Source organism: Dufourea novaeangliae, unplaced genomic scaffold (assembly GCF_001272555.1).
Source record: "Dufourea novaeangliae isolate 0120121106 unplaced genomic scaffold, ASM127255v1 scaffold25, whole genome shotgun sequence".
Taxonomy (NCBI): Eukaryota; Metazoa; Arthropoda; class Insecta; order Hymenoptera; family Halictidae; genus Dufourea; species Dufourea novaeangliae.
In genome coordinates, this window is record NW_015373901.1 from 97,266 (window position 1) to 123,016 (window position 25,751).

The following is a 25,751-nucleotide window of genomic DNA, read 5'->3' on the forward strand; positions in this document are numbered from 1 at the left end:
AACCCCAACTAAGAACCACCCGGGGCCGGGACACTCTAATTGGACCTACATCCAGGTTTCCTGAGACCAAAAGACCTGCTGCGACTCCAGAGATTCCCTATATTTCTGGGACTTCCGAGACTTTTGATACTGTTAGAACCTCCGAAACACTCAACACCCTTGAGATTCCTGAGACCTCAACACCTACGAGATCCCTAATACTCCCCACATCCCTGAGATCACTGAGAACCTAACACTCCCAAGATTTCTGAAACTCCCAACACCGCAGAGATCCTTAAGACCCCCTCGATCCCTAAAATTCCCGAGAGTCCTGAGATCCCCAAGACTTACGTTCCTCGAGATTCTCCAGACTCTAGATGATCTATAACGTTTTGGGGGACCTCGAGTCGGTCTCTTGAGTCTGGACTGTTTAATTTGAGTTTCCCAATTCTAGGTCGATCCAAGTCGGATTTCTCGGTCGTGAATTGATTCGATTCCGTGTTCTTGCTCTTAGACATATCAAATTCGATTTTTTGGGTCCTGAATTAATTTGGTTTAGTTCTTGGTCTTGGATTGATTTGATTCAGTTCTCTTGCGCTTGGATTAATCCAATTTGAATTTCTGAGTCCAGAGTTAATTTGATTCTGGTTTCTCACCTTGGATTAGATTGCTACGAATTTTTCGATCCTGGATGGGTTGCTTCCGTTTTCTTGGCTATAAACTGAACCAATTTGAGTTTTTCGGTTCCAAATAGGTCCAGTTCGAGCTCCATGTCTTGGTTTGATCCGATTCAACTGTTCTTCATACTTATATCAACCTGATTCGGTTCTCTTAGTTTTACGTTTATTGGATTCTAGTCATCGGAGGAACTTATTCATGTCTCTCACTCTTGATTTGTTCTGATTTAGTCCAATGTTGACATGTGTTCCTTTGTGTGTTTTATCAGACCCTAAAATTCTGAGGATATGCTAGATGATGTTTAGTAATTCAAAAGTGGTACTGTATTTATACACAAAGTTGTGATGCATTCTATAGTTTGAGTATCAAATGTTCTGCATTCAGAAGCACAGTGCCGGTCGCTATTACACAATGTTCCTTCGTGTTGGATCCCAGCAATTGTGTCTGAATTAGCATTGTCTTTATTACGTTCCGCGGGAGCGACGTTATTCGTACTAAATTATATGGATTCTGAAATCTCGTAAACTGACTTCCATATACACACATAGAATAGCTAATGTGTCCAAAATTAGACACTTGCATAGTTTATATCAGTTTCTATTTGTCTTGGGATATGTATATCTGTTTGAGCAAGTGTAGCATCACTTATCTGTCTTCCTATAACCTTTCCTTTACCTATCTAATTTTAACGATTCAAAAATCGTCAGTTAAATTATTCGCTCAATACAACAAGTGATCCCATAATACACCATTTCTCAAATCATTGTACTAGAATCCCAGGCGATCATTTTACTTCAGTATTAAATCTTTCTATCCCAGACGGAAGGGAAACTTCGGGCAGACGCAGAAATTGCAAAACTGTCGATAACAAATGCGTACGTGCGTCCAACCGGCAACAGTCGTAGTAAATTTTTATCGCGACTCTAGTCGATTAATCACGTTCAGGGTTCGATAGAATCCGACAGGTTTATGAATCACGAGTCTCGCGGCGCACAGAAGTACCAATCGCACGGACGTTTCTTATCGCGACGTATTCTCGAATTGTTCAAACAATTTCCTGGCCTCGGCCCACAAGTCTAACGGGCTCTCGTAGCTGACCAGGGTTCTGGTCCTCGTGTTTCAAGTACGATGAGAACGTTCGAATAGAAAGGCTCAGTTTTGCAAGCCTAATTACACACACACACACACAGGATATCAATCTATGCATCGACAATTTGTTCCGGCCGAAGAAACACGCGAAAATAAGGATGAAAAATAAAGGGGGTCACCGAAGAATTCGTTACGACTGCAAATCTACACGACTCGACACGACGTTCGTCGGGATTGTTGATCGATGATTAATCGCGGAGGTTTCAACGGAAGAATGAAATTAAAGTTCGAGGACTTGTTGAACCCGAGATTATATCAGCGCATAGTTTCTGCGTAACGCAATACAGCCAGGCCAGATCTTAACGTTCGCAGCCGCTAGAACAAAGCCGCGGTTAACGATCATTAGATTCGGTCGTTAATAGCAGACGTCTACGGCAGGTATGCATGTGTGGGCGCTACCGAATATGTACCACCGTGGACTTGCAATTTGCATTCAAGACCGTTCTATGGCTGATCTCTGTTTCGACCAGCATACATCACGCTAACGATACTTATGTCGATTCGACGCGCTCAATTTCGAACGATTCATTGTTTATGCTTCAATCAATTACACGTTTCGACTTCACGTTCGCGATACATCTACAGAACCGTGACTTCTATCAACTGAGTGAAAAATATCATGATTTATGCGCCGATCGAGTAATTATTCTTGTAACGATTGTACGGTAACCTCTGGTATACCGTTCCACCATCTACTACGAAGTCAATCGGGCTATCAAGATCCATCAGATTTTTCCGTTCGAACCAACAGACATTTCCCCACGATTGACTCCCAAAGAGATCACCCTCGAACTTCCTCGACGGTCCCGTTCATGGCCACGGGCGAGGCGTTCGAGTGAATCGACAAATTCCCCAAACGCTATCTTCGAATCCCCTATTGTGCGATTCGATTCTGCTCGAGCTGTTCCAAAACCGCCATCCGGTGCCGTCCGTTCTGCCGAGCTCATTGATTCACGAAACGTTCCCGGTTCTGTTTACGACACGCGCCAAGAACTCGTTTCCACCTTATACAACGTATACTTTAATCTCATTACTCGAAGCTCGCCCGAACGGCATCGGTGATTCTGTCCGCGGGAATTAGCAATAATAACGAGGAATGAATTTTTAACGAATACCCGTGCCGCCTTCCGGTGAAACTGAATTACTCCATAGCTCTCATTTTCTCGAGATCGTACGTTTATTTATTCGACGGACTAAACCACGGGGATCCGTGGTGTCGCATAATTAGAAATCTAATTTATTCCCGGTTGTAATTTTACGAGTGAGAGAAAGACATAGCATAAATTTTACGCGTTGAGGCACGTCCGTTTCCGAACTTGTCAAACATTACCGGCTACGTTTATGCGGAAACTCCATGGAAATTTCGGGAAAGCGACCAACAGAGAGACATAGAACGAGTGAGACAGTTCTGTCGGCCCTTTCTCGGCTTCGACGTCGTGTTCCACACGACTGATCAGAATATCACGGCCGAGTGTGCTCTATTCGGCTGGTACCCTCGTAATTTATGCTCACAATCAGACCTGGCATCCGAGCCCCGGTGTACACGCACCGGTACAAACAGGCCGATGAACACGTACGACGGCGGCGCAACGGACTGATGTTTCCTCGGAAGTCTGTACACAGATAATGCTCGCGACAAACGTTATACACAGGATAACGCTTTGGCGTTGATGTTAATCGGGGCCACGTGTTCCTGTGTCATCGTCGTTTAAATTAAGAGCAAACGTTCGCTGTTACTGAAGCCACCGAACGTGATGTCTCGACCAATTGGGGACGGATCGGCAGGTCGTACGAGGTGATATCCTCGAGTTTGCTTGGATTTTCATTCGGAGTTATACTAACAGTAATTTCGACTGACGCACAGAGGTCCAGAATTAAAATTTAGCATCTCATACGATTATTTAGCTGAAAGAGTGAAATATATTTTAAACTTACAATTCTTTTTAAGTAGAAGCAGATAAATGAACACGTATTTATCGATTTTAGCAATCTTCTTTGATGATCTCATCGTTCTATAACAGTGCTCTCAATATCTTCATTGAAAGTATGAATTTTTAGGGAATTTTTCTTTCTATTTTTGACTGAGATCGATGACATGGAAGGTTATGAGAAGAACGATAATACAAGGAACAAATCTTCCATGGTTAATAATAAGGTGATGTGTCTCGATTCCTGAAAGATTAGATTCCTCGAATGGAAGCTTAGGTCGTTACCATGATTTGACACTTACTAATACGTGGAACGCAGCAATCTACGCGCTCCTGTCAATAGTTTTTATCATCGTAAAGTTTTTCACGTTCCTTCGTGTCAGCTAACTCGTTCAAGCTTCAGGAAGCTCAATTCATTTCGCTCGCCACCAGCAACGTGTGTGTCGTCTACGTATTCCATAAACACGTCCCATAATACTCCTACGTTCGCGAGTCTCGCATAATAAGCTGGATTAATAACGGGAATTCCTGGGGACGTTACTACCGACTCGTGAAATATACGGGACAGCAATTATGCGTGCCGTTGATCTCGTCGCCCCGTTGAAAACGATCGTTTATTTCATTATAGTCGCGACACGATTCGAGAGGGAAGCCAGTTCAGAACGAAATGCCCGCGATGGAATCTCGTCGATCTCTTTTAACTCGCGGATAAATTGAATCGAGGCGCGCCGAAGATGAAAACGTAATATATTCCGTATTGGAATACAATACTCGGTTCGTGCATACAGCTCCCGTGTGTATATCTTTCTCCGTGAGGAGGGAAAAAAATATGTGAAAGAGAGGATCACAAAGAACGTCGAAGAGGAGATGACGATAACACTCGACGGATTGCCGTTGGCTTTACTGCGAATAATGTGGATTGCATTCGATTTTCGCTGCAATTCGTTTTGTTAGACGCAGAAACAAGTAGAGATAATCGTACAGGAATTATCAATTCAATTGGATCTATAGGTCAGACATGTCTGAACGCCATTCAATGCTTTGAATCATTGATTTCAACGCGTTATCCGCGTGCCACGAAACCTTAAAGCCCCACATAATGCCGTGAATAATGGCTCCTGGTCGAGACGAAAAATAAAAGCCTTGCACCCGAGGTGCGAGCTTCAATATGGCCGGGGTGGTGCTTTTATAGGCGTCCTTATCGCAATGCATTTACATGTAACATCAGCTCGCGGCTGCGCGCATGTAAATTCCGCATCGTCGACGTTCGTCCCGCGGACGGGTGAATTGCGGCCGCGTTCTTGAACGCGGAACAAATTGCTGTCACGTAAAGCCGGTCGGGGGAAGGGCGAGAGACTTCAAGATCGTCGGAAATGAAGCCACTTAAAAGGATTTCAATTCCGAGACACGCGGCTGAAAATGCTCGGTATCCGGTAACAGCCCGTGAACGCGACCGTTTAAATATACCAACGATATTATTTATTCATTTCTCGAATCAGATTATGGAAATCATCGCCGCGAACGGGAATTGAAGTTCCCTTGCCGGTTTCGAGGCGTTTATTGGCTTACGTAACAAGCATCCTCGGATGTTCTTCTTTTCTTCTTTATGGGAATGGAACTTGTATTGCAGTAACGCTAACAATGTGTGATCAACGGTCTGTTTGTGTACTATTCTCCCTCTTTTTAGCATATTCTGGACCACTTTGGTAGATTGAAATGTTATTGAAAAATTTATTATTATTTCGAGGCCATGGTATAGTAAAGTTTCGATCAGTGTCCGAAAGCTTCTCGGCACTGAACATTAAATATTTCTCAAACTAATGATCATGTAAATGGATGAAACAAATGTCGTTGGTTTCAGAATTGAAAGCTTTATAACTGTGGTAAACCTCGTTAAAAAATCAGTGCTACACCTGAAGACCTTTCCTTGTCAGGGACAAGGAGCCTTCGAATACTCATCCATGATTTACGGTAGGTATATCGCTTCTTAAATCGTATTAGAATCCTGAACGATCATTTTACTTATTATGCACTTTTATGCAGGGTTTGCTCGAACAATATTTAAAAGCGAGCATCGCGTGTTTCCTTATACAAAAATAAGAAAAAAAAAAAACATGAAATCAAATTTTGTCACTCTTGGTTTAGTTTTCGAGAAAATCGAATTTGAATATCTGATAGATACGCGTGCACCTGAGTAGGACTTGGCTAGCGTGTCTGATCATTGCATTCCGTTTCTACTTACTACCATTATGAATACACGCGTTCCGAATTAATTTTCACATTCGATTTTCTCGAACACAAAGCCGAGAATGGCAAAATTTTATTCGATATTTTTTTCTTATTTTTTCATATTATTGGACCGGACTCTGTATGCTTCTACCTAATAATATAAACTTCAATGAGCAAGAAAAATAGACTACCTTCTTTGATAGTTCTGAGACTTGGTCTGATATTTTTGATCAGTAATGTATATTACAATGACATTTTTCACCCTGTATTACGTAAAGAAAACAAACAGAAACTATCGTTCCACTTCACAACATTGTTTGGCTTGAAGGACATTTTCCAAAAAATTGTAAAATACTTCTGCGATTTTACAAAAAGGTTTTCTTAATTCCTTAAACTCTGCATGTAGAGCACGATGTAACAAATTCATCACTGTTCGTTATTCATTATCGTGATAATGAATAAAGGGACAAACTTCTGGGAACTTTTCCACAAATATTTCCGGAACGTCGTTTTTAGTGATTGCTACGGCGACGGTTCTTTTTTCGCGGGTAGATAAAAGTTTCCGGCTGTAGCACGCAGAACGGATAATTCTCCTGTGGTTTCGGCCGGTCTAAAAAGTTTAACGGGAGACACCAGCCACGCGTAAATGAATAATTAACAGAACAGAACGGAGCAACGTCACGGGGATAAAAGTTAGTGACCCGGCGTCTGTCGTTCTTGAGGCGGGAATCTCCCCGTGGGGAAGGGCGGGAGGAACTAATTACGTCCAATTGTAGCTCTATTTTCTTCGACCTTTTCTGCGGTGTTAAATGTAATTTGATAAGACGGCCCATGCATTTAGCGGCACAGCTATAACTTTGTAGCACGAGCTCGCCGTGATGAAGCTTTGTAGTACTTAAGGAACCGTGACTCTCATTGACAATGGAAAAGAGAAATACTGCAATGAAATCATGATTCCCGTGAACCTTTCTCGATTGAGTTGATTGAAGCGAATTTTGTTCTTACTCTTGCCAATAGATTGCAGATTGATAGTTTCATGAATGATTATTAACCCCTTGCACTCGACTGTCCCCTCTGAAGGGACAAAATGTATGGAAAATTAATAAATTCCGTGTGCAAAATGTGAATAGATAGAATTTCATTATCGGAAAAGGATTTCAGTGATTTCTAGACAGAAAATATAGACAGAACAGGCATCTAATAAAAATATCAAATATCCAAAGAAACAAGTTGGGATTTCATTACCAAAAAAAGATTTCAATGATTTCTTGATAGAAAATATAGATGAAACAAATATTTAAATAAAAAATTCAAATCGAAAAATTCGGTCCTCGAACTCAATTCGGGAGAGGAAAGAGACGGGATCGGAACGCGAATTCAGCAAAGCGATCATCTCTCGTAACGTTAGTCCGACCTTCTGCATTGTCGGCAGTGAAAGCATGTAATTTCATCGCCTGGTTCGTATCATTCGACCTCAACGGGTGTAGGTTGCAGGTGCAACGTACCGCGATTCGCTTCTCGGCGAGATAAAACTCTCCTACGTGAGCAATTCTGTCAAGCTGGGCGTCGCTAATGAAATACAAATCAATTTTATTAGTAAGTGCAATTCTCTTCTAATCAGGAGAAATAGACATTTCGGTAGTTTTTATATGACACTGAGTTACCTTCACCGGTTTTAGCAAACATAGTCATCAGGGGCTGTGGAAAAATCCATTTATAGACCTCATTTACATTATTTAAAACGATGCATTATTATTTCAAAATATAGATTAAAATATTATCTTAATGGTTTGAAAAATTGGTATCCATTACCGATAACAGAAAGCTTTTAAACTAGTTGGTTGTTTTAGTATTTTATGAATATTGATCTACCTATTAACAACGTGTGCTTTTATCATTGATGCATAGGATGAGTCACTTAACTGTACTACCTAAAGTTATTCACAAACTATTTGTTGTATAACAAATTTTTCAAACGAAAATTGTTTGACATCGAACTGGGCATACAGTGGTATAATTAGTTTTTTGTATCATAATGTGTAATATTTGATCCTGCGATTCGAGAGAATATTGAATTGTGAGTAAAAAATTATGAGGGTATATTATACAAATCCATACAACATTTGTCTGCTTGATACAGGAATCCAAGCATTACTTACGTTTAAGGTTAATTAAAGAATATATCGGTAATTATTAATTTTTGAACCGATACACCTTAGTAGCTTTTTATTCAGTATTCAATGTTCTTTCGAATCGCAGGGTTAAATATTACACATTATGATACAAAAACTCACCCTCACATTTCGATAAAGAAGACGAGTTAAGTGACTCCCCCTGCATATATTTGATGTTATTCATCTAACTATTATTATAAATATTAGAAATAGCATTTCCATTAATAATTTATACATATACTAGTCACAAGAAACTGTATTATAAGTTTCTAAAACCGATTAAGATCGTCGCGAAAGTGATCTATACTTCTAGTCTGTCAGAAGGATAACCGTAGAACTGAAAAGTCCTGGTCAATGAGGGTTGAAAAGTAATTGACAGCGGCTAAAAGTGAAGCGTCCCGTTATCGATCGGTACGCTATCGCGCGATGCGCACTCTAATTACCATTTATGAACCCACGTAACAAAAAAAATAACGACGGTCACGGAGCGTCAATGCCACGGGTTGACGTTTTATTTCGTCTGAAAATTCACGGAGGCTAAGTAATAATTACCATACGCCGTGGCACGGTAATTTAGCGGTTCGAACTTGTCCATCGAGAGCTCTCTCTCTTTCTCGGCTCCCGAGTTGGACTAATTACTAACCGTGCAATTAATGCGAGCTATTACGATGAAATCGTGGCGCGGGCCTCGATTCACCCGATCTCACTGCCGTGAAGAAACCAATTGTTAATTGTATTCGTCATACGGTATTTCCGACGATTTTTACACCTGGAGTAAGATTCGAAAGAGTTTCGAATTAATGCATCGAAATTCAGACCAACGAAGAACAATAAACTATAGTCTAGTCACTACACTAACATACTTCAGGTCTCTTAACACGCGATTGTAGAGACTAGTGGATATTTTACAATCTTTTTCCGTTTCACTTGTTTATCGAATTAAATGTAATTTAAAATAATGGTATTGCAGTCTTTCAAGCGATAATCTGAAAGTGGTAATCAAGTGTTTTTCTGTGGAATTTTATAAAAACGTAGGGTATTGATAGTGTTGACTGTTGAAAGTTTTGACTTCTTTTTATTGAGTGGAGAATCGAAAAATCTATTTGTGTTTATAAATATTATACACATTGTATTGTCAATAATGTTTTACACTGTAATTCCAGATATGTTCGAGAACATATTTAGGTCCATCGAAAGAAAATATTTCCAGAAGTAATCGAAGAGGATAATAGAAAGAAGTAGACAGAAGTTACCTTTAAATTCCAAATAATTAAATATAATCCATTAATAGAATCATAGTGCAATCAAGAGCGTAAATTCTGTACAAGCAATTTGTTTAAATGAAAAAGGATTTAAGCGATCAAGCACGGATCAGCAATGGCGAATTATTACGGAAATTGACTGGAAGAGTCAAACGAAATATGAATACCATCGATCACCATTTCAGTTGTCTGATGTCTTCCTACGGAATATTTGGCACTTTGTGTTCTTTTTCGAAAAGACCTGATCGATATTTCGCGGCTTTGCAATTCACTGGAAATCGATCTCCGTAAAAAAAAAAGAAAACAAATCGAAAAGATATTGGCACGCGCAACGAAGATATATCGCAGCTCGATGGCGACGGAATACAGGTAACGGCGGACAGGTAAGAAAGCGGGATGCAAGGCCATCTGTTAGTTTCAGAATAAAGTAGCCGGCGCAGGTCGATCCTAATAGAACCTCCAGGTAGCGCTTATAGCGAAGGAATCAGTGAGCGAAGAAAGTGCATTCGCACGGCGCAATCGATGCGCCCAATTGAACTTGACACTCCCCCTATGTCGTTCGATTGCGTAACCGATAACCGATTACGTCCTCGTTAATTGGCACGAATTTTGATTTTTTAAAAGATTATTACATAATGAAACAGTTTGAAATTTCTAGGTTGATCGTAATTGTTAATTATGAAAGTAATCGATTATGTTCTCGTTAATTGGCCCGAACTGCGAATTATCTCTGCGATTATTTTTTTTTAATTACGTATAATTAGTATAATTACGTAATGAAACAGATAGTTTGAACAATTCTTGTTTGATGGCAATTAATAATTACGAATGTAAACGATTATGATCTCGTTAATTACGAGATTATTATCTTACGTTTTCTTTTTAAAAAAGATTACGTATAATTATATAATGAAATAGACAGTTCGAAAAGGTATAGGTTGATAGTAATTATTAATTCATTGACGGTGAAATTAGAGGAAAAATTGTAATTGTTATTACAAATGGGAAAACTAAAGAAAATATTCTTTGTATGAAGGAAAAACATATGTTATGATAGAAGAGAAAGTGATACGGAGAATGCTTGATCTCAATTCTTTTTATAGAAATTGTTTTAGATGTTGCTTTTTGTGTTGGTTGACGGATGATAAAATTATATTATTTAGTAGTTACTCGAAATATCTAGCCATTGTATCTATATTCAAGATAACGAATTTGCAAATTGGACAAGGAAGGTTTAATTCTAAGGTTAATGGAGATGTAACTGTGTTAGTACAACGTGTGTCTAATAACTAATTACACTATAAATCGAGTTCAGAATTTGTCAAATGAATAGCAATTCCTGTGTCCAATCGGAATTCATAACTTTCGTAGATTCCTATGAATTTCCAATAGGTTTCAGAACCGAACGGCCACCTGTCGCGTATATTCCGACCCTTTGCAAACATTAGAGGTATAACATTCAAATACTAAATGCTAAATCCAATTGCACAATAATAATTTCATGTGACTACTTGCCGTTTGGTAGAAATATTTGTGCCAAAAATATATATTTAACGAATTACGTAACATGCTAAACACGTGCAACTGAAACAGTGAGATAAAATTTATATTTCAATGTTATTTTTGCAAAAAACGTAAAACATAAAATGTGTACGAGATACAGAACAAATTTGCACGATTTTTATGACGATGTGAAAATTTCAAAGCGTAAAAAGCAACTTTATGCGTACGAATACCTTGTCATATTTCAGTTTCAATGTACGAATTTATTAACTTATTATTCTCTACCTTGTCTTATCTATTCTAGTGACTCGAACGATCCGTCCGTATATCACCGAATAAATATTTACTGCGACTCTAGAGAATGGATTATCTTTCCTCTCACGCTGAATATTCATATCCCCGTATTTATTTCCCTCGAAACCAGAAAATAGAACGAAAACAAACCGGACCTAGATTCCCGGTGTGCCGAACGACACTGTAAAGATTAATGTCCGACCGTTTCACAACAAACCGTACGAGGCGTATAGAATACGAAATTAAACGCCACCAAGTGGATCGATAAACAATTTATCCTTCGATAACGTCGAACTTGGCCGTACGGAATTTTTAAAGCGAGTGGATGTTGTCTTTCGACGTAACGAAAGATAGCGAAAGAATAGAAAAAAAACGAGTTGAATTAAAGAGGCTGAAAGAAAAGGTAAATGAGGGATTTGAAATGCGTGAATAATTCATGAAGCAGCAATTAACGGTCTATTCACACGTGAGCGATAAACGAGACACACAAAGAAAGCGGCGTAATCGCGTGAAAAGAGAAGAAGAACTGATGAAATCCAACAAACCATTGTCATGTAAAAACACAACGGTCGCGGTGATGCAGCGGTGAAAAATAAAGAGACACCCGCGTCAGTCAGTTTTTCCGCTGGGCATTTCCGCGAGACGTTTTTATCCTTTATTCGAATCCGTTGTCCCTTTTACATTTAGGTGAAGGATTTCGAATGTATGTGTGTGTGTGTGCGGGTGACCCGAGGGGGATTCCAATTTGAGTGGTGATATCAAGATTTATGTACAGATTTTGAAAAAAATGATAGCTTCCCCGATCGAATACGCGCGCGTAACTCACGGAATTACTCTAGTATCACGGTTAGAATTTATATCCGAAATATCTTCTCACGGAGTACCGTGAAACGATCCTTTTGCTGGGTCTGTGAGCAGCATTTTTATGCGACATCAACCACGAAATATGCGAATACACGGGGGCAGGGGTGCTTCGGAAAGTTCCGCGGTTTTAAAAGAATATAAAGAGAACGCCAAAAGTGCACGACTTTCTCGGAAGTTTCTTATCCTGGATTAGCTATTTTGGACGGAGACCGAAAGGAAAGTTCTCCCTGCGATATAAGCAGTTTCATGTAACGCGCTATTAAGTAACTAATTGTATTATCCCTGAATGGTAATTTTTGGCAGAAGACATTTACAAGATAAATCATTTATGAATAGAACGTACCTACATTGTCTTTATTGTTTGCTCTGAATCAAGGAAATATCTAAGGAAAATAATTGTTATAGTAAGGTTATATTTTCGAAAGTTTTTAAGGTGGTTGAGGTTGTTTCTGAAAATGGTGTTTCTTCACTTTAACCCTCACGGTCCTGTGCCTGGGTCACCGAAGACCCGTCGATGAACACAGTTCAAGTATCGTTTTATGTATATTACAGGATTTGTCACATCTTGTTACAGGTCACGATTGATCCCATCGTCGGCTACGACGAATTATACTCCGAAGATTGATGTATAATACGTTGACTTTCGGTTGACCTGACCGAGGCCTTCCATGAAATTATCTTCACGAAATTCAGTTCGCACAATAATTTTAAAGGTTATTAACAGATAAGATGATTAAATGGGGTTCAATCTGTGTTTTTATTTGGCCGCTTAAAATATGACGTCCCCTCTAAGAGAATATTGATGGCTTTGAGGTATCAGAACATAAAACGTTGAAAAACTTTTTTTTATCATAGTACTTGCCTCGTCGAAACGAATATTCTTTTCTCCACACGTTTCCTGTTATCACTAAAAAGGAGCGAAGATGACATTTGAACGTTCTAATCTTGGCTGACTCACCCTGCACATTTGTCACAGATTCCTTTACGATGATATTCATTCCACTGTCCCGAAGAAAACTCGTAGAATATTATTATCAGAGATACGATTTCCTTATCTTTTTGGACTATTTTAAACTACCAGGTGTACCGATAAGTAGCACGCCATTTTTTCTTAATTATAAGGCGATATACATTACCAGTCAAAAAGTTCAGTTCATGATTGATGGAACAGTAACTCATTATTCTGTTATGATGTAATAAAAGTTACGTATATAAATCATTTCCAATCAATTTTTGCACATTATTTTCATCAAATCTTTGTAGAATAATATTTTTCTCTTTCTTTAATTATCAAACCTGGTCCCACACTTTTGGCTGGTAGTTATCTTGAACTGAAAATATCTTTTCCATTCTTCGTTAAGACAAAATGTTGTGGCTCATTCGAAATTCAGTATCAATATAAACGAAAGTGTAGATTTTAATAGAAACGAATATCGATTTCGTTACAAAATAATCGATTACTCATTGGTACACCTAATATTAACTATCTTGTACAAAACATCGGATATACACTCGAAACGCGTTCAAATTCGGTCCATCCTGGATTTCCATTAATTCTCAATCGAATTTCTAGTTACACTAGTCTGTCCAAGAACTCACGTATTCATTTTATTGTCTGTTTTACGTTGCCTCGCAACAGTTTCATTCCGTCGGACAGGATTTTTTTCTGCGCGCGCGCGCTCTACCAAATTATTGCTCGTTCCTCTATTCAGTCGCGCGTACAATTTCGCTTTGAGAAGTCGTGCACGGAACGTTTCACGGAATTTTGTGACATTTTATTAAACATCGCTTTTTTTGTTCTACCGCTAGACACTCCGCGCTCCGAATCCGAGTACATTCTGGCCGAATTAAAGGCGCCACTGTTTTGTGCATGCGGTTGTGAAAATCAATGGCTTAAAGTTTGAGCATCCAATATTCATTGGCGCGAGCAAAAAGTGGTTTAATAAACATCAGTTCAGGAAACAGTTCTTAATCTGTCAGATAAGACGCTGATACAAATATTAACACATTATTTGCCGGTTGCTATTTAATGGGTTCAGTAGATCCAATGACCAACAGCCAAGGAACTATTACTAAACAAGTCGTATCACAGTAGCAAATTACATTAATGAAAAATAGCAAAAACTCTGATAGAATAACGTAACAATTTCTTCTATAAACCTGATCCAAGGGTAATATTAATAAGCTTCTTATCTATAAGCACTGAAGAAAAGCCTATTAATAGGATACTGGTCAATAAAGTGTTCAGATTATGGTGTTCAATATATACCAAATTAAATTGTATAACATATTGATACATATAGGGTGCGTCACGAATCAATACCCATGTTTTTTATAGCACTTCCGATCATCCAACAAAAAAATGGTGCAAAGAAAACTTACAATTAGTTAGTACTTAATCAGTTTTAGAAATAGCTAAAAAAATTTCTGTGTAATAAAAAATGAAGACTATCGATCATAATAGTATTAAATCGGACTATATATTCTTAAGTTTACAATATTATAGGTGATGCCAATACGAATTCAATGATATAGTGTACTATGACCTTGTGATGACTGTGTTAAGAAATTGGCACGGATCCATTGCCACAATATTCCCTTCTGTTCAATTATTTCCCTGCTACGATTAGTTTATTATACGAAACCGCTGAGTCACATCTAACGTCGTTACAACAATAGTGAGATAGTAAATATGTTACAAGTATGTATTACGATTTCTAAATTCAAGGTCGTCAGAAGGTCATAGTATACTAGATCATTGAATTCGTATTGACATAACCTACAATACTATTTAAGAATATACAGACACATTTAAAAAAATTGTGGCGACCTTGATTTTTTACTGAAGAGTAATTTTTTAAACTATATTTAAACCTTGTATTTCTTGCCGATTGAATATGTACTAAATACGTTTTGTTCATAATATTTTTTTGTCAGATAATCAAATCAAAAAAATCGTGAGGATTGATTCGTGACTCACCATGTATGTGTATAATACATAATACAGTCTATTGTAAAAAGTATAATAAACCAAAAGTCAACATTAATTCCGACGAAAGCACCGTTCCGATTTCAGTAACTATAAAATCAAAAATTTGAAATTTGTCATTTTCACGGGTTTGGTGGTCCCAGTGTCAAAGCAGCATACATATTTAAATAGTCAATGAACAAATATTGAAATATCATTTAAAAACTCGCAATCAATGTCTCCTTCATACTCTTTTTCAGAAACTTGTACCAATAATCATTCCATCTTTCATGTAGGTACTTACATATATGTATTTCTCTGTTTCATGGTTGTTAACTGGACTAGAAATTTCAACCATTTATTCTAGATTACCTAGTTACCTTCAACGCGTTAAGTTATGTTAGAATCGCACGCGTGATGTGCCGTATAATGTCCCTTTGTCTGGTGGCAGACGCAGCCACGGATTATGCGTGGGGTACCCGCGTAGGCAACTTTACACGCGGACATAACCGGTTCGACGTACGTACGATTACGTCGCATTACACTTTGCGCGTTCGTCACAAGGAAAACGTCATTTTAGTTTTCGTAACTTGTCGAGTGACAAGGTGGAGACGCCCTTACGTGCACGCACCAGACAAATGGCTCTCCTTCGAGAAGCTATAAATCATACACTGAACGTTGATACACACTACTGCTGACAAGCGTTTATCCCGCGGAAATAGAGACAAGATTTCCGAATAATCATGAGTCAATGGGAATAGAACATAGCTCACGATGTGTACTCTGTAGGATTATTAGCATTGAACCTTTGTTTGGCACAATTACTGCTATTCGTCACTCGAGTTCTTAACTGTTCTAACTCCACTTATCAAAAAAATTTAGTTAATCTACGTGCGTCTCATTGGTCCAGAGAATACAAATTCACCATAACATAAAGAAGAATCAACCTAGAAAACAATAAATATTCTTTTAAGTCCTAATTCCGAAACTTTGAGTTTTTTTTTCTTAATGGATGTATCTCCAAATACTAACAACAATTACAACTTTATGTTGATAATAAGATAAGATTTTGTTAAATATTGTAATAAAAATTCCGTTATCTCGTATAGGTGTATGTATTATTCACCAGGAAAATCGATCATTTTCACTTGGAAGTGTTGACCTTTCGACTTTTGAGCCCGAAAGTTCACCATTTTGACCTGAAAATGTTGACCTTTTAATCTATTTCCCGAAGACTCTGCCTTATTGCATAATGAATACACTTTCGAAAGGGTTTACGGTATTCTGTGAGACATTTTGACAGTCGTAACTTAACCAGAATGCAAGTATAAAGCTTGAGTAATAAAAGAACTGTCTAACTGTACGTTTTAAATATTCTATCTGAAGTGGTAACTTGAATGTAATATTTTCGGTGAACAGTTCAGCGACGGACTCGTTTCTCAGTGTTCACGAAGATGATAAAGCGGCAGGTAACCGGATTCGACAGATTGATTAAAATACCGGGGACGTTTACTGCAGGAATTAACCAGCACACGTGTGTTTACCTGGACGTAACCGAATGTCTATCCAAAGGGGGGCTGGTAGCAGAACTCTAGTGTACGTGACATGTATGTGATTGTGCCATTAGTAACTCCGGGCTAGGATCTACCGACTACCACTTGCAGCTAGGAAACTACTATAACTGAGAACGAAGTAATTGAACTTGTAGAAAATTGGATTCCACGTGTACTAACATCGGACACGAGTTATAGGTTACCTTGTGCAATGTACAAAATTTCATGAAGCTTCCGATAAAACGAGGACAGGCCCACCTAGTCGGTTGCACGTGTGCAGAATGGATCGAATTATTATGATCATTCTGATCGGCCCCAAATGCGTCGTATCGATCGAGGCCACGGAAGTAAGAATGCATGGAGAACTACAAGCTGAGAAGAAAAATTCTTAAAGGTTTTATGTGAATGGTCATGCGATTTATACGCTTAAAGCACGCACATAAGTGAAACGTAATACTTGGTGGGCTTCGAATGGAAAGTTAGTTAGAAAGGAATCGAATTTCCAGGTAATTGAGAAACCCTGGACTGAAGTGGGATTTAAATAAAATCGTGGTCCGTTCCTATTCTTCGATTTCAATGAAAGAGTGAATGAAAACTATTTGTCATCAGCATATGGCTCCTTTTAAACTTTTCCTCTTCATGACGAATAGAACACTTTGATGTAAAACGAAAAATTCAACATTAATTCTCAATATTATAAGCTATATTGCGGCAAGATCTTTTTTCACAAATGCCCACCGATCCAGGGACGTTTATTCATTCCCTGAAACGATGACCATTCATTTCTGTACACCCTGTACATTATGTTTCTATTTTCAATAAACTATCTGCACTGTAATCACCTTAACAGGTTCGTTCGGAAAAGACAAAAATAATAACGATAACGAACTAAACTTACCCGTCGGTGTTGTGTGTCAAGAACGATTTGGGCAGGGACAGGGACCGTTGTTGAGGATCCAAGCAGATCTCCACGGGCAGAGAATCCTCCCCTCTGGTCGGAGCGCTTCCAGGCCTGGACAGCATCCCGTCCTTCGGCGGCTCCATTAACGTCTTCAGGGAGCCGATCACTGCGTCCTCCATGGGAGTGGATGCACCGGAACTTTTCGCGTTTCGCGGACTTTTCGTCATCGTACGATCGGAGGTAGTGACCCAAATGTCGCTGCTGGACGAGGACGAGGCGGTCGAAGAGGACGCTGGCTGACCGCTCGGCGATCGGTTCGCGATACCTTTCCCTTGGACCGGCGACACTTTTCTGTCCTTGTTTTCGCAACCCTCGAAACTGCCGGCGTAATCCGGTTTTCTATAAAATCGATGATGCTCCCGTTTCTCGACAGCGTTGTTATTCCCATTGGATCCTCCCTCGAGCGGCGACCAACGATTCGGTTGCTTCAGCACGCTCTTCGGCTGTCTCTCCTGATACTTGTTTTGATCACGACCGGCCCGATTCTTTCGCGATGTCTCGCGTTCCCGATACTCCCGATCGTCCATTCGCTCTAACGAAGCCGGGGACGAGCTGGCGCTTCCTCTGCCCGTGTGCGTCCCCGGGTCCGCGGGGAGCCTCTGATGAGCTGGATAGCTCTGGGACAGCTTCATGAATACCGGCGCCTGGTTGGGGGAATACAAAGTGTCCCTCTGCGAGCAGTGCGGCCAGAAATCACAGGTGCTACTGTTGCAACGTAACTTTGTGTCTGGGCTAAAATCCTGATTCGACGACGTGGCGTTCGCGTTCGGGGTCGTTGCGCCCCTTTGAAGAGTCTTCGGACGTCTGGACTGCTGCTGCGATTGCTGCTGCTGTTGTTGTTGTTGTTGTTGCTGCTGCTGTGGTTGTTGTTGCGATGGTTGTTGCATCGATGAGCCAGCCGATTTCGAGGATTGCTGCTGTGACTGTTGCTTCGATGATATGAAGTAAACGTCGTAAGTGTTCGGATTGTTTCGTCTCTGCTCCTGACTATCATCCCGACGCTCGAAACGGCTCGAAAGGAGATTCCGAACCACCGCGCGACTTCTTGTCCCGTAAAGAAACTCGGTTACCGCCTCCGTCTCGCGGATCAGCTCTTCATTTAACGCGTCCTCGGTTGACTGCGCTTTCCCTAAGAAACACGAATCCGCGAATCAACTGTTTTGTTACGAAAAGCTATTTATAGGACGGAAATACGACGCACGGATTAGCGGCACGAGGTGATCTCTCGTTGCTTCGTGGTATTTATTTTCTACTACTCCCTTACGTCTTGCGAGTTCAAAATAATCCAATGACGTACCTGCATCTATCTGTACCTGAAGAACATTTAAATTCGACCGACTCGTGTCTTTTCGAGAGGATTGTATATGATATTGGAAAATAAAAAATTATAATTACGCGTTGTAAGTGTGAAAAGGTGTAATAAAGACGCGGATAATATGGAGTATCACGTCATTAGTTGCAGGACTAGTTACCACGGTCGTATAAATCAAGTGTCGTGAATAATGTTTATAAGACTGCGTCAATATATGAAGTAGAACGATTACTAGTCGTTCATTACACAACAATAAACGTTAATCTTCAGACTAGAGAAATTAATCTTGTCATTTCTACCAACGTACTCTATAGGAATAAAGGAGTAAATTTAAATATACTTATTATATAAATGTTACAAAGCATTACGAAATTGCTAAAAGTCTAAAACAAATATTGTTGAAAGACATTACAGTTCGCTTGGCAACGTTTCTGCTACTACAAAGTAATAAAAGTAGCCGCAAATATATCTGGACCCCAGAGCCAAAATGTATTAAATCACACTTTTCAAACTTTAGAAGAGAACAAATTATATGTGCAAAAACCTTCGGAACCGTTCGGTAAAAATTGACCGAGGAACAACCGCTACCTTCGAACTATAGAATGGATATAAGGCAAGTCTCTATATGTAGAAATGGTGAACTTTACATTAATTCCCCTATGTGATGAACTTCAGGCCGTTTCGAAAATACGAACTTAATATCAGTTTTACACTATTATGTACCTATATTAAAAACTAGACGACTTAGAACGAAATAATTTTGACCACCAGAAAGAGTGAAATATTTAATACAGGAAACATGTAAAATGTCATTTTTTTTAAACTGGACTTAATACACTCTGGTTCGAAATTTTTACGAACCATTACATTTCCCTCAAACAGACCGAGTGTCCTAATACTTATTAGCGATAGTATCACTGACGAACACACACACACACACACACACAGAGAGAGAAACAGAGAGAATGTAGTACGTACGGTTCTGAAGCGTGTGACGTTTCCTATCGCCTCCCCGATCATTGGAAATTTTAACAACGACTCTATGGGGCTCGTTAGTCTCCCTCGAGTGGTCCCTGCTCGGCGCCGCGGCGCTTGGGGACCTCTTCTCCGGTAATTGAAGACTTCTGGATCTTCTTACCCGCGACTGATGAGATTCCGGGGACACTTGCGTCGTCCTCGCGCTTTGATGTTGCCTCGCGGCGTTTCCACGTCTAAAAGGATTCGGGGTCGGTGATCTACCCTGCCTCTCGGCGCTGCTCGACGTGGAGGACGAGGACGACGGCGAATTGAACGACAACTGTTTCCCGGATTCCGAGGATCCGGGCGATCTCCTCAATCCCTGTTGGCTTCTGTGATGACGGCTCTGTCTGTTCGGCGAGATTCGCTCGCCGTTCGCTCGTATCGACTCGTTCGACGAGTTCAACGCGATGATCGACGACGAGACCAGACTGAGATTCAAGGACGAGCTAGGATTATCGTCTTCGTCCCCGTCGTCGTATCCTTCCACCGATGAGTCCGTGTTCTCGGATAGTCTGGGCATGGTGGATCTCTGAACGCAGCTGTCGAGACTACGGAAGCCCAACGAGGACGACGAGGAACTCGAGGATTCCATGTACCGTTGAACAAACTGCGTCCTCCTTGACGAAGATGGATCCTCTAACGATTTAGCTTGTGCCATTCGATACTGTTGTTGCTGTTGCTGCTGCTGTTGTTGCTGTTGCTGCTGCTGTTGAGTACCAGTGTTCTGTCTCCGTGGCCTAGACGGGGTGCTCGATGACTTCCGGGATGAAGACGGCAACGAGCTCCAGTTCACTTGGTGAGGAGGCGAGGGAGGTGGACTGATGATGTCGCTGTCCACGATGGCGTTAGATCGTGGCAAAAACGGCGCCTTCCCGTAGTTGCCACGTCCGGAGGAGTGTTTCACGGTAGATTTTTTGCCAACCACGTCCTGGAAAGCTGGCGGTGGCGATATAATCGGCGTGATCGACGGCGGCGAATAGGATTCTGGGATACTGTGGGGCGACGTGCAAGCGCTGCTCCCTACTGAATCGAAGTCTTGGCCGTGCAGAGCCAGATAGTCCGGACGTTGACTGTCCATTCTTCCGAACTCCTGAGGACATTTTCCTGGCTCGCTGTTGCAATGATAGTCCGCCAACTTCACGGTGGCTCGTCGTGGTAACGGTAACGTACCAGTGGTCGCAGTGACTAAACTGCTCTCGTAGTTTATCCGTCTGTTCTCGTCCAGGGATCTTTGCTGGACTTGAACCCAACCGGATCGACCCAAATAGACGCCATCGACCTCCCGGTCGCACCATCTGACCGGCGATAATTCGCGGCTGCAGTCGCCGCTGATGAAAAGTTCGCCGGATGTGCCGCTGTTACCGGACAGGAACGAATTCGAGGATTCTCGACGGCGGGTGGAGCTCGTCACCTGTTCGCAACGTTCATTGATAGGAATATAGGTCTTTGGAACCAGTTTCGGATAGAGCCTTCAAACTTTTTTAACGAGAACCCACGGAATTTATTCGACTCTTTGGCGTTTGCCGAGGGGAATCCGACTTGTTAGGAGGGACGAGAATAGAAAACTTTTATCGACGTCGACGTTGCCCCGAATCCGAAACGTGGTCACGTACAATGTGTCTTCGGATTTAATGGAAGTCGAACATTTTGACGCGTCCGCGATTTTAACAATTTCGAGGTGGAATTACACGCGATACCAATCAGTTTCACGGAATCGTTTTGTTTTTCTTTGAATGTTTTATACTTGCCTGTCCATGGCTGTCCTGTCGATGTTGCTTTAAACTCGAGGTCGAGGATATCGATGCCGTCCCGTCATGGCGTTTTAACGATGGAATCGATGTCCCACGTGTGTACGAGCCTCGCCCGTTGCCGCTTGATTTTCCTCTGCCACTACTTTGGCTTTTATTGCTGCCGACACTGTACGCGGATCCCTGGGAGCCCACTTCCCACGGGTCGGAAGTGCCCCGCAAATGCAGAACCGAGACGTTTGGTCCTCTGTAAAAAGTTGTTTATTTTCGTGCTGGGACAGATTAACCGTGAAAACACACACACGTGATAGGAATAAACGAACGAGGGAAAGAACATTCGATTTATGTTGAATATCGAAATCGTATGACATTAGTAAGTATTTATGCACAGTACTTTAATGCGCCAAGACACGCAAAAATTATAATGTTATCTTCGTTTGAAAATATAGCACCATCCTCAGAGGATCACGTATTTATATCTAAAATATTATTGTAAACACTAAAATGTAAAGAAATAATTTACAAAAAGTACTCAATAAACCCTGAATCAAAATGAAATGGTTTACCAGTGAACATAGTAGAATGCTCTTTGTAATTTAGGTCATACAGTAAATCCTTGATGAGTGTTCGAGGGCTCCTCGGCACTGAACATTAAATATTTAATAAATTAATGGATACATGTCATGAAACAAATATCATTGGCTTCAGAATTCCAAACTCTATCACTGTAGTAAACCTCATTACAAAATCAGCGTTATACCTAGGGGCCTCTCCTTCTCAGTGCCAAGGAGCCTTTGAACACTCATCGAGGATTTCCTGTAGAAGGCACTATGGTGTTGCATCGTAGCCTCAATTGTAGCTATACCAACGTTCCTTTCAGTTTTCATTCAGTTGACCATTCAATTTTCCCAAAAAAAAACACATAAAAGAATGGTATTACATGCAGAAATGATTCTGCACTTTCGCTTTCTACGTGGAAATTCTGATCGGACAAGAGGAAACGGGCGAAAGCATACAACGGGATGCATTGATTCGCGAATAGTTGGAGTTTACCCTCAAGGAAACTACATTCACAGATCGAAGTGAATATAATACATGCGCGTATCGGTTGAACTCGATTTGAGGAGGTTGTTACACCGTTGGCAACCTGGATGGCACCGCTTTTGCTCCCCTCGCGCGGTACAATCTTTCTCTCCCTCCGTATAAATATTCATCCGGACTACGTGGCTGGGCGATATAGATACCGCGAGATAAAAGAGGAAGCAAATAAAGATGTCACGACGAGGGAGGAGGGCGAAAAGAGTGTTAGAGAACGGGGACGTTGCATCCATCTTGCTTCGAAATGTCTACAGAGACAGGAGAGCGACCTTTTCCTCCCCCGATACGAAAACCACCGCCGCGATATCACGGTTTTTCTCTCTCAGCGCATGCATCTGGTAAATGCCGGTAAAGTACGAATCACGGCGAAACGGATTCGTCGACGTGCTAGATTTTGGCAGAAATAAACCTGCTTCACGTCTGTTCCATCGGAGCATCTACGTTTGAATATGTTGTACCTTGGATACACGTTTGAACCGTGATTGAACGTATACGGATACGGTCTGATTTTTGATGAAACGCGTGTGTAAATGCAAAACTGATAAAGTGGACGTGTATCAGTCAGTAATTAAAATATGTGAATCTAAGAAATTAGAGTTTTGTAAATTTCCATTGCATTTGTAACAATGCTCAGCACTTTAATTCCACCAAATGAAGGAGACAGAGGACAAATAATTTCTTATTTTATCGATAAATTTTTAAATGCACATTCAAATCTGAACTATACAAGACCAGAAAAACCTATTATATATATATACACACAGACATAAAAAAATACATGATACTAATATTCTATTTCACAAATTAAAATAACCATGTGGCAACAGTGGGAACGAAAGGGTTAAGCGTTGGTGGTTTTTTATAGATAGACTAACTCCAAAAATTGGTTGGCTGTATAGAAAATATACATTGATTTGCTTTGTACATATGATAATAAGTTTCAAGATTGTTACTGCGATTTTATACGGAGATATTTTAACTGCTTCTAAATCCATACAAATAACAAATTATAATATGTACTTGTACAATTCCGGCTAACAAGGATTAACTTTGGAAAAAAACACACGAAGCTTACGTCCAAAGCAGTGATCGATATTAAAAGTGATTTCAAAGCTATTTACGTAGATCGATGAAAATGAAACGCACTGGAAGGAAAACAGGCTCTCACGCAAGAAATTTAACGTGCGCCTGCTCGAGTGCAAAAGCATTAATCTTATTCGAAGACAAGCCCGTGCCACGGAACGTTCTGTGCGTTCTGCAAAAACCCGTGAACGGAATACAAATTTCTCGTACGCGTTCCGCGCGTCGAATTGGGTCGACGGGAGAGATTCTCGAAATGAAAATCTGTTCGGTGTCTGGCGAATGAATTTCAGCCGTGACAACGTGACGGAGCTCGACACTTCAGTAATTTATGGACCTACCTCCGCCGTTTATCATTAATGAATCTCGGTAAATGTAGTTGGACGGAACGCGCTGGAAGGGAAAGAAGACACCGGGGTGCAAGAATAACCTTTTGTCATAATGTATAGTAATGATTCATGAAAGAAGTACCTAGCAGCCAGGAAAATGGAATTGTTGGCAAGATTCGAAACGCGCGGAGAAACGGCTGAAACGTTGGAATAAATGACATTCCAATCTCGCAAATGACTCGATTTGTGTTAAGATTGGACGGTTTTGGGGAAAGATTTAATACGAGAAAAAATTGACAATTACAAAATTCCTGGACTTTCCTCCGAATTTGTTTTTTACTGAAGAAATTTTAAACGTTTGACTTAACGAATAACTATATAATGTAATAGAGGCTTTAATAAAATTGACTGTTATTTTACTTAATTTCATTTGAAAAGTTACCAGTAAGTAAAGTCTTGTAAAGGTCTTTTATTAGGAATTAAATTGATTAAATGAGTTAAGCTTTAATAGGTCACTATTATTTGCAGCAGTCTATTCAGTTCGATCGAATCATTGAATTTTAATTAAAGACAAATATAATTGTAATGTACAGGTAAAGCTGATATCCAGGGGATTTTTTAAAATATTAATTATGCTCAATTCGGTATCAAGACTCGAACGTTGGCCTGGAATGGACCATTTTATTTTCAGCTGGATAAGAAGATCGAATCGGAGACTAACTTCCGTCGACCCCCGGAGCTATTTGCATCCAGACGTGGTTGGACGTATACCTACCTATCCCTTGAGTACATTATCAAATAATTTATTTCCGTTTAGCTGTCACAGGCTAATGAAAACACTATTTCTGGACGATCCGATCGGTAGATACGGACACACAGGTCCGTTCTAGATCAATTATATTTACCTTTTAACGGACATCTCGTCTGTGGGGTGGTTGGCTGGCTTCGCTTGATTTTCACAGTTGAATTAAAATCACTCTTCCGCGCTAAATTAGACGCCGCGTGTCACGTCGAATGTCACGTCGTTACCGTAGATCGATGCGCTGTCATTTTGCGACCGCGTTAAAACTCACATTCACTCGGTTCCCTACAATTTCCACTCGGCCAACGAATTAGGTAACGCTATTAATTTCACGTCGAGAGACCCGATTCGTCATATGGAAGATTGGTTCTTAAAATGGGCAATTCTTCTGCACGAAAGAAAATACGTCAGGTTGAGTGACAGGCTCGTTTCGGTGCTTATAATAAAACCGGCGAATGTAATCATCGCGAAAAAGAAATAATGACTCGATGTAGATGTCGTCGATAATTATTGGACGCGAAGGGAGCTAAGAACAGACTCGTTAATCGGGTCGTCGTCGAATGCTCGAATGTTTGACACACTTTTCAAAACAGATTTTGTCGAAAATGAAATATCATCGCATACTTTTTGTCGTATTGTATCATACACATACAACTTCGATTGTATTAACTCAGAAAACCCTTTAATCTACTTTTAGATAGATTTTGTTTTCGAAGTTTTTTCTTGTTACAGAATATTAAGTATATCCATCTAGAGAATAATCATTTGATAGGACAAAATCCAATTAATTGGATAGACGCTATGAAATCTTCCAGTTGAA

General features: G+C 40.3%; 1 protein-coding gene across 1 annotated transcript in view; it reads right to left on the reverse strand.

The window, feature by feature from the left end:
* Positions 1-25,751, reverse strand: part of LOC107193719 — a 159,751-nt gene that overhangs the window by 90,214 nt on the left and 43,786 nt on the right. The window contains exons 5-7 of the mRNA XM_015583221.1: positions 21,623-21,869; positions 19,833-21,285; positions 17,480-18,671 (exon numbers count right to left, since the gene is read on the reverse strand). Coding sequence (XP_015438707.1) covers positions 17,480-18,671; positions 19,833-21,285; positions 21,623-21,869 — 2,892 coding nt within the window. The remainder of the gene's footprint in view (positions 1-17,479; positions 18,672-19,832; positions 21,286-21,622; positions 21,870-25,751) is intronic.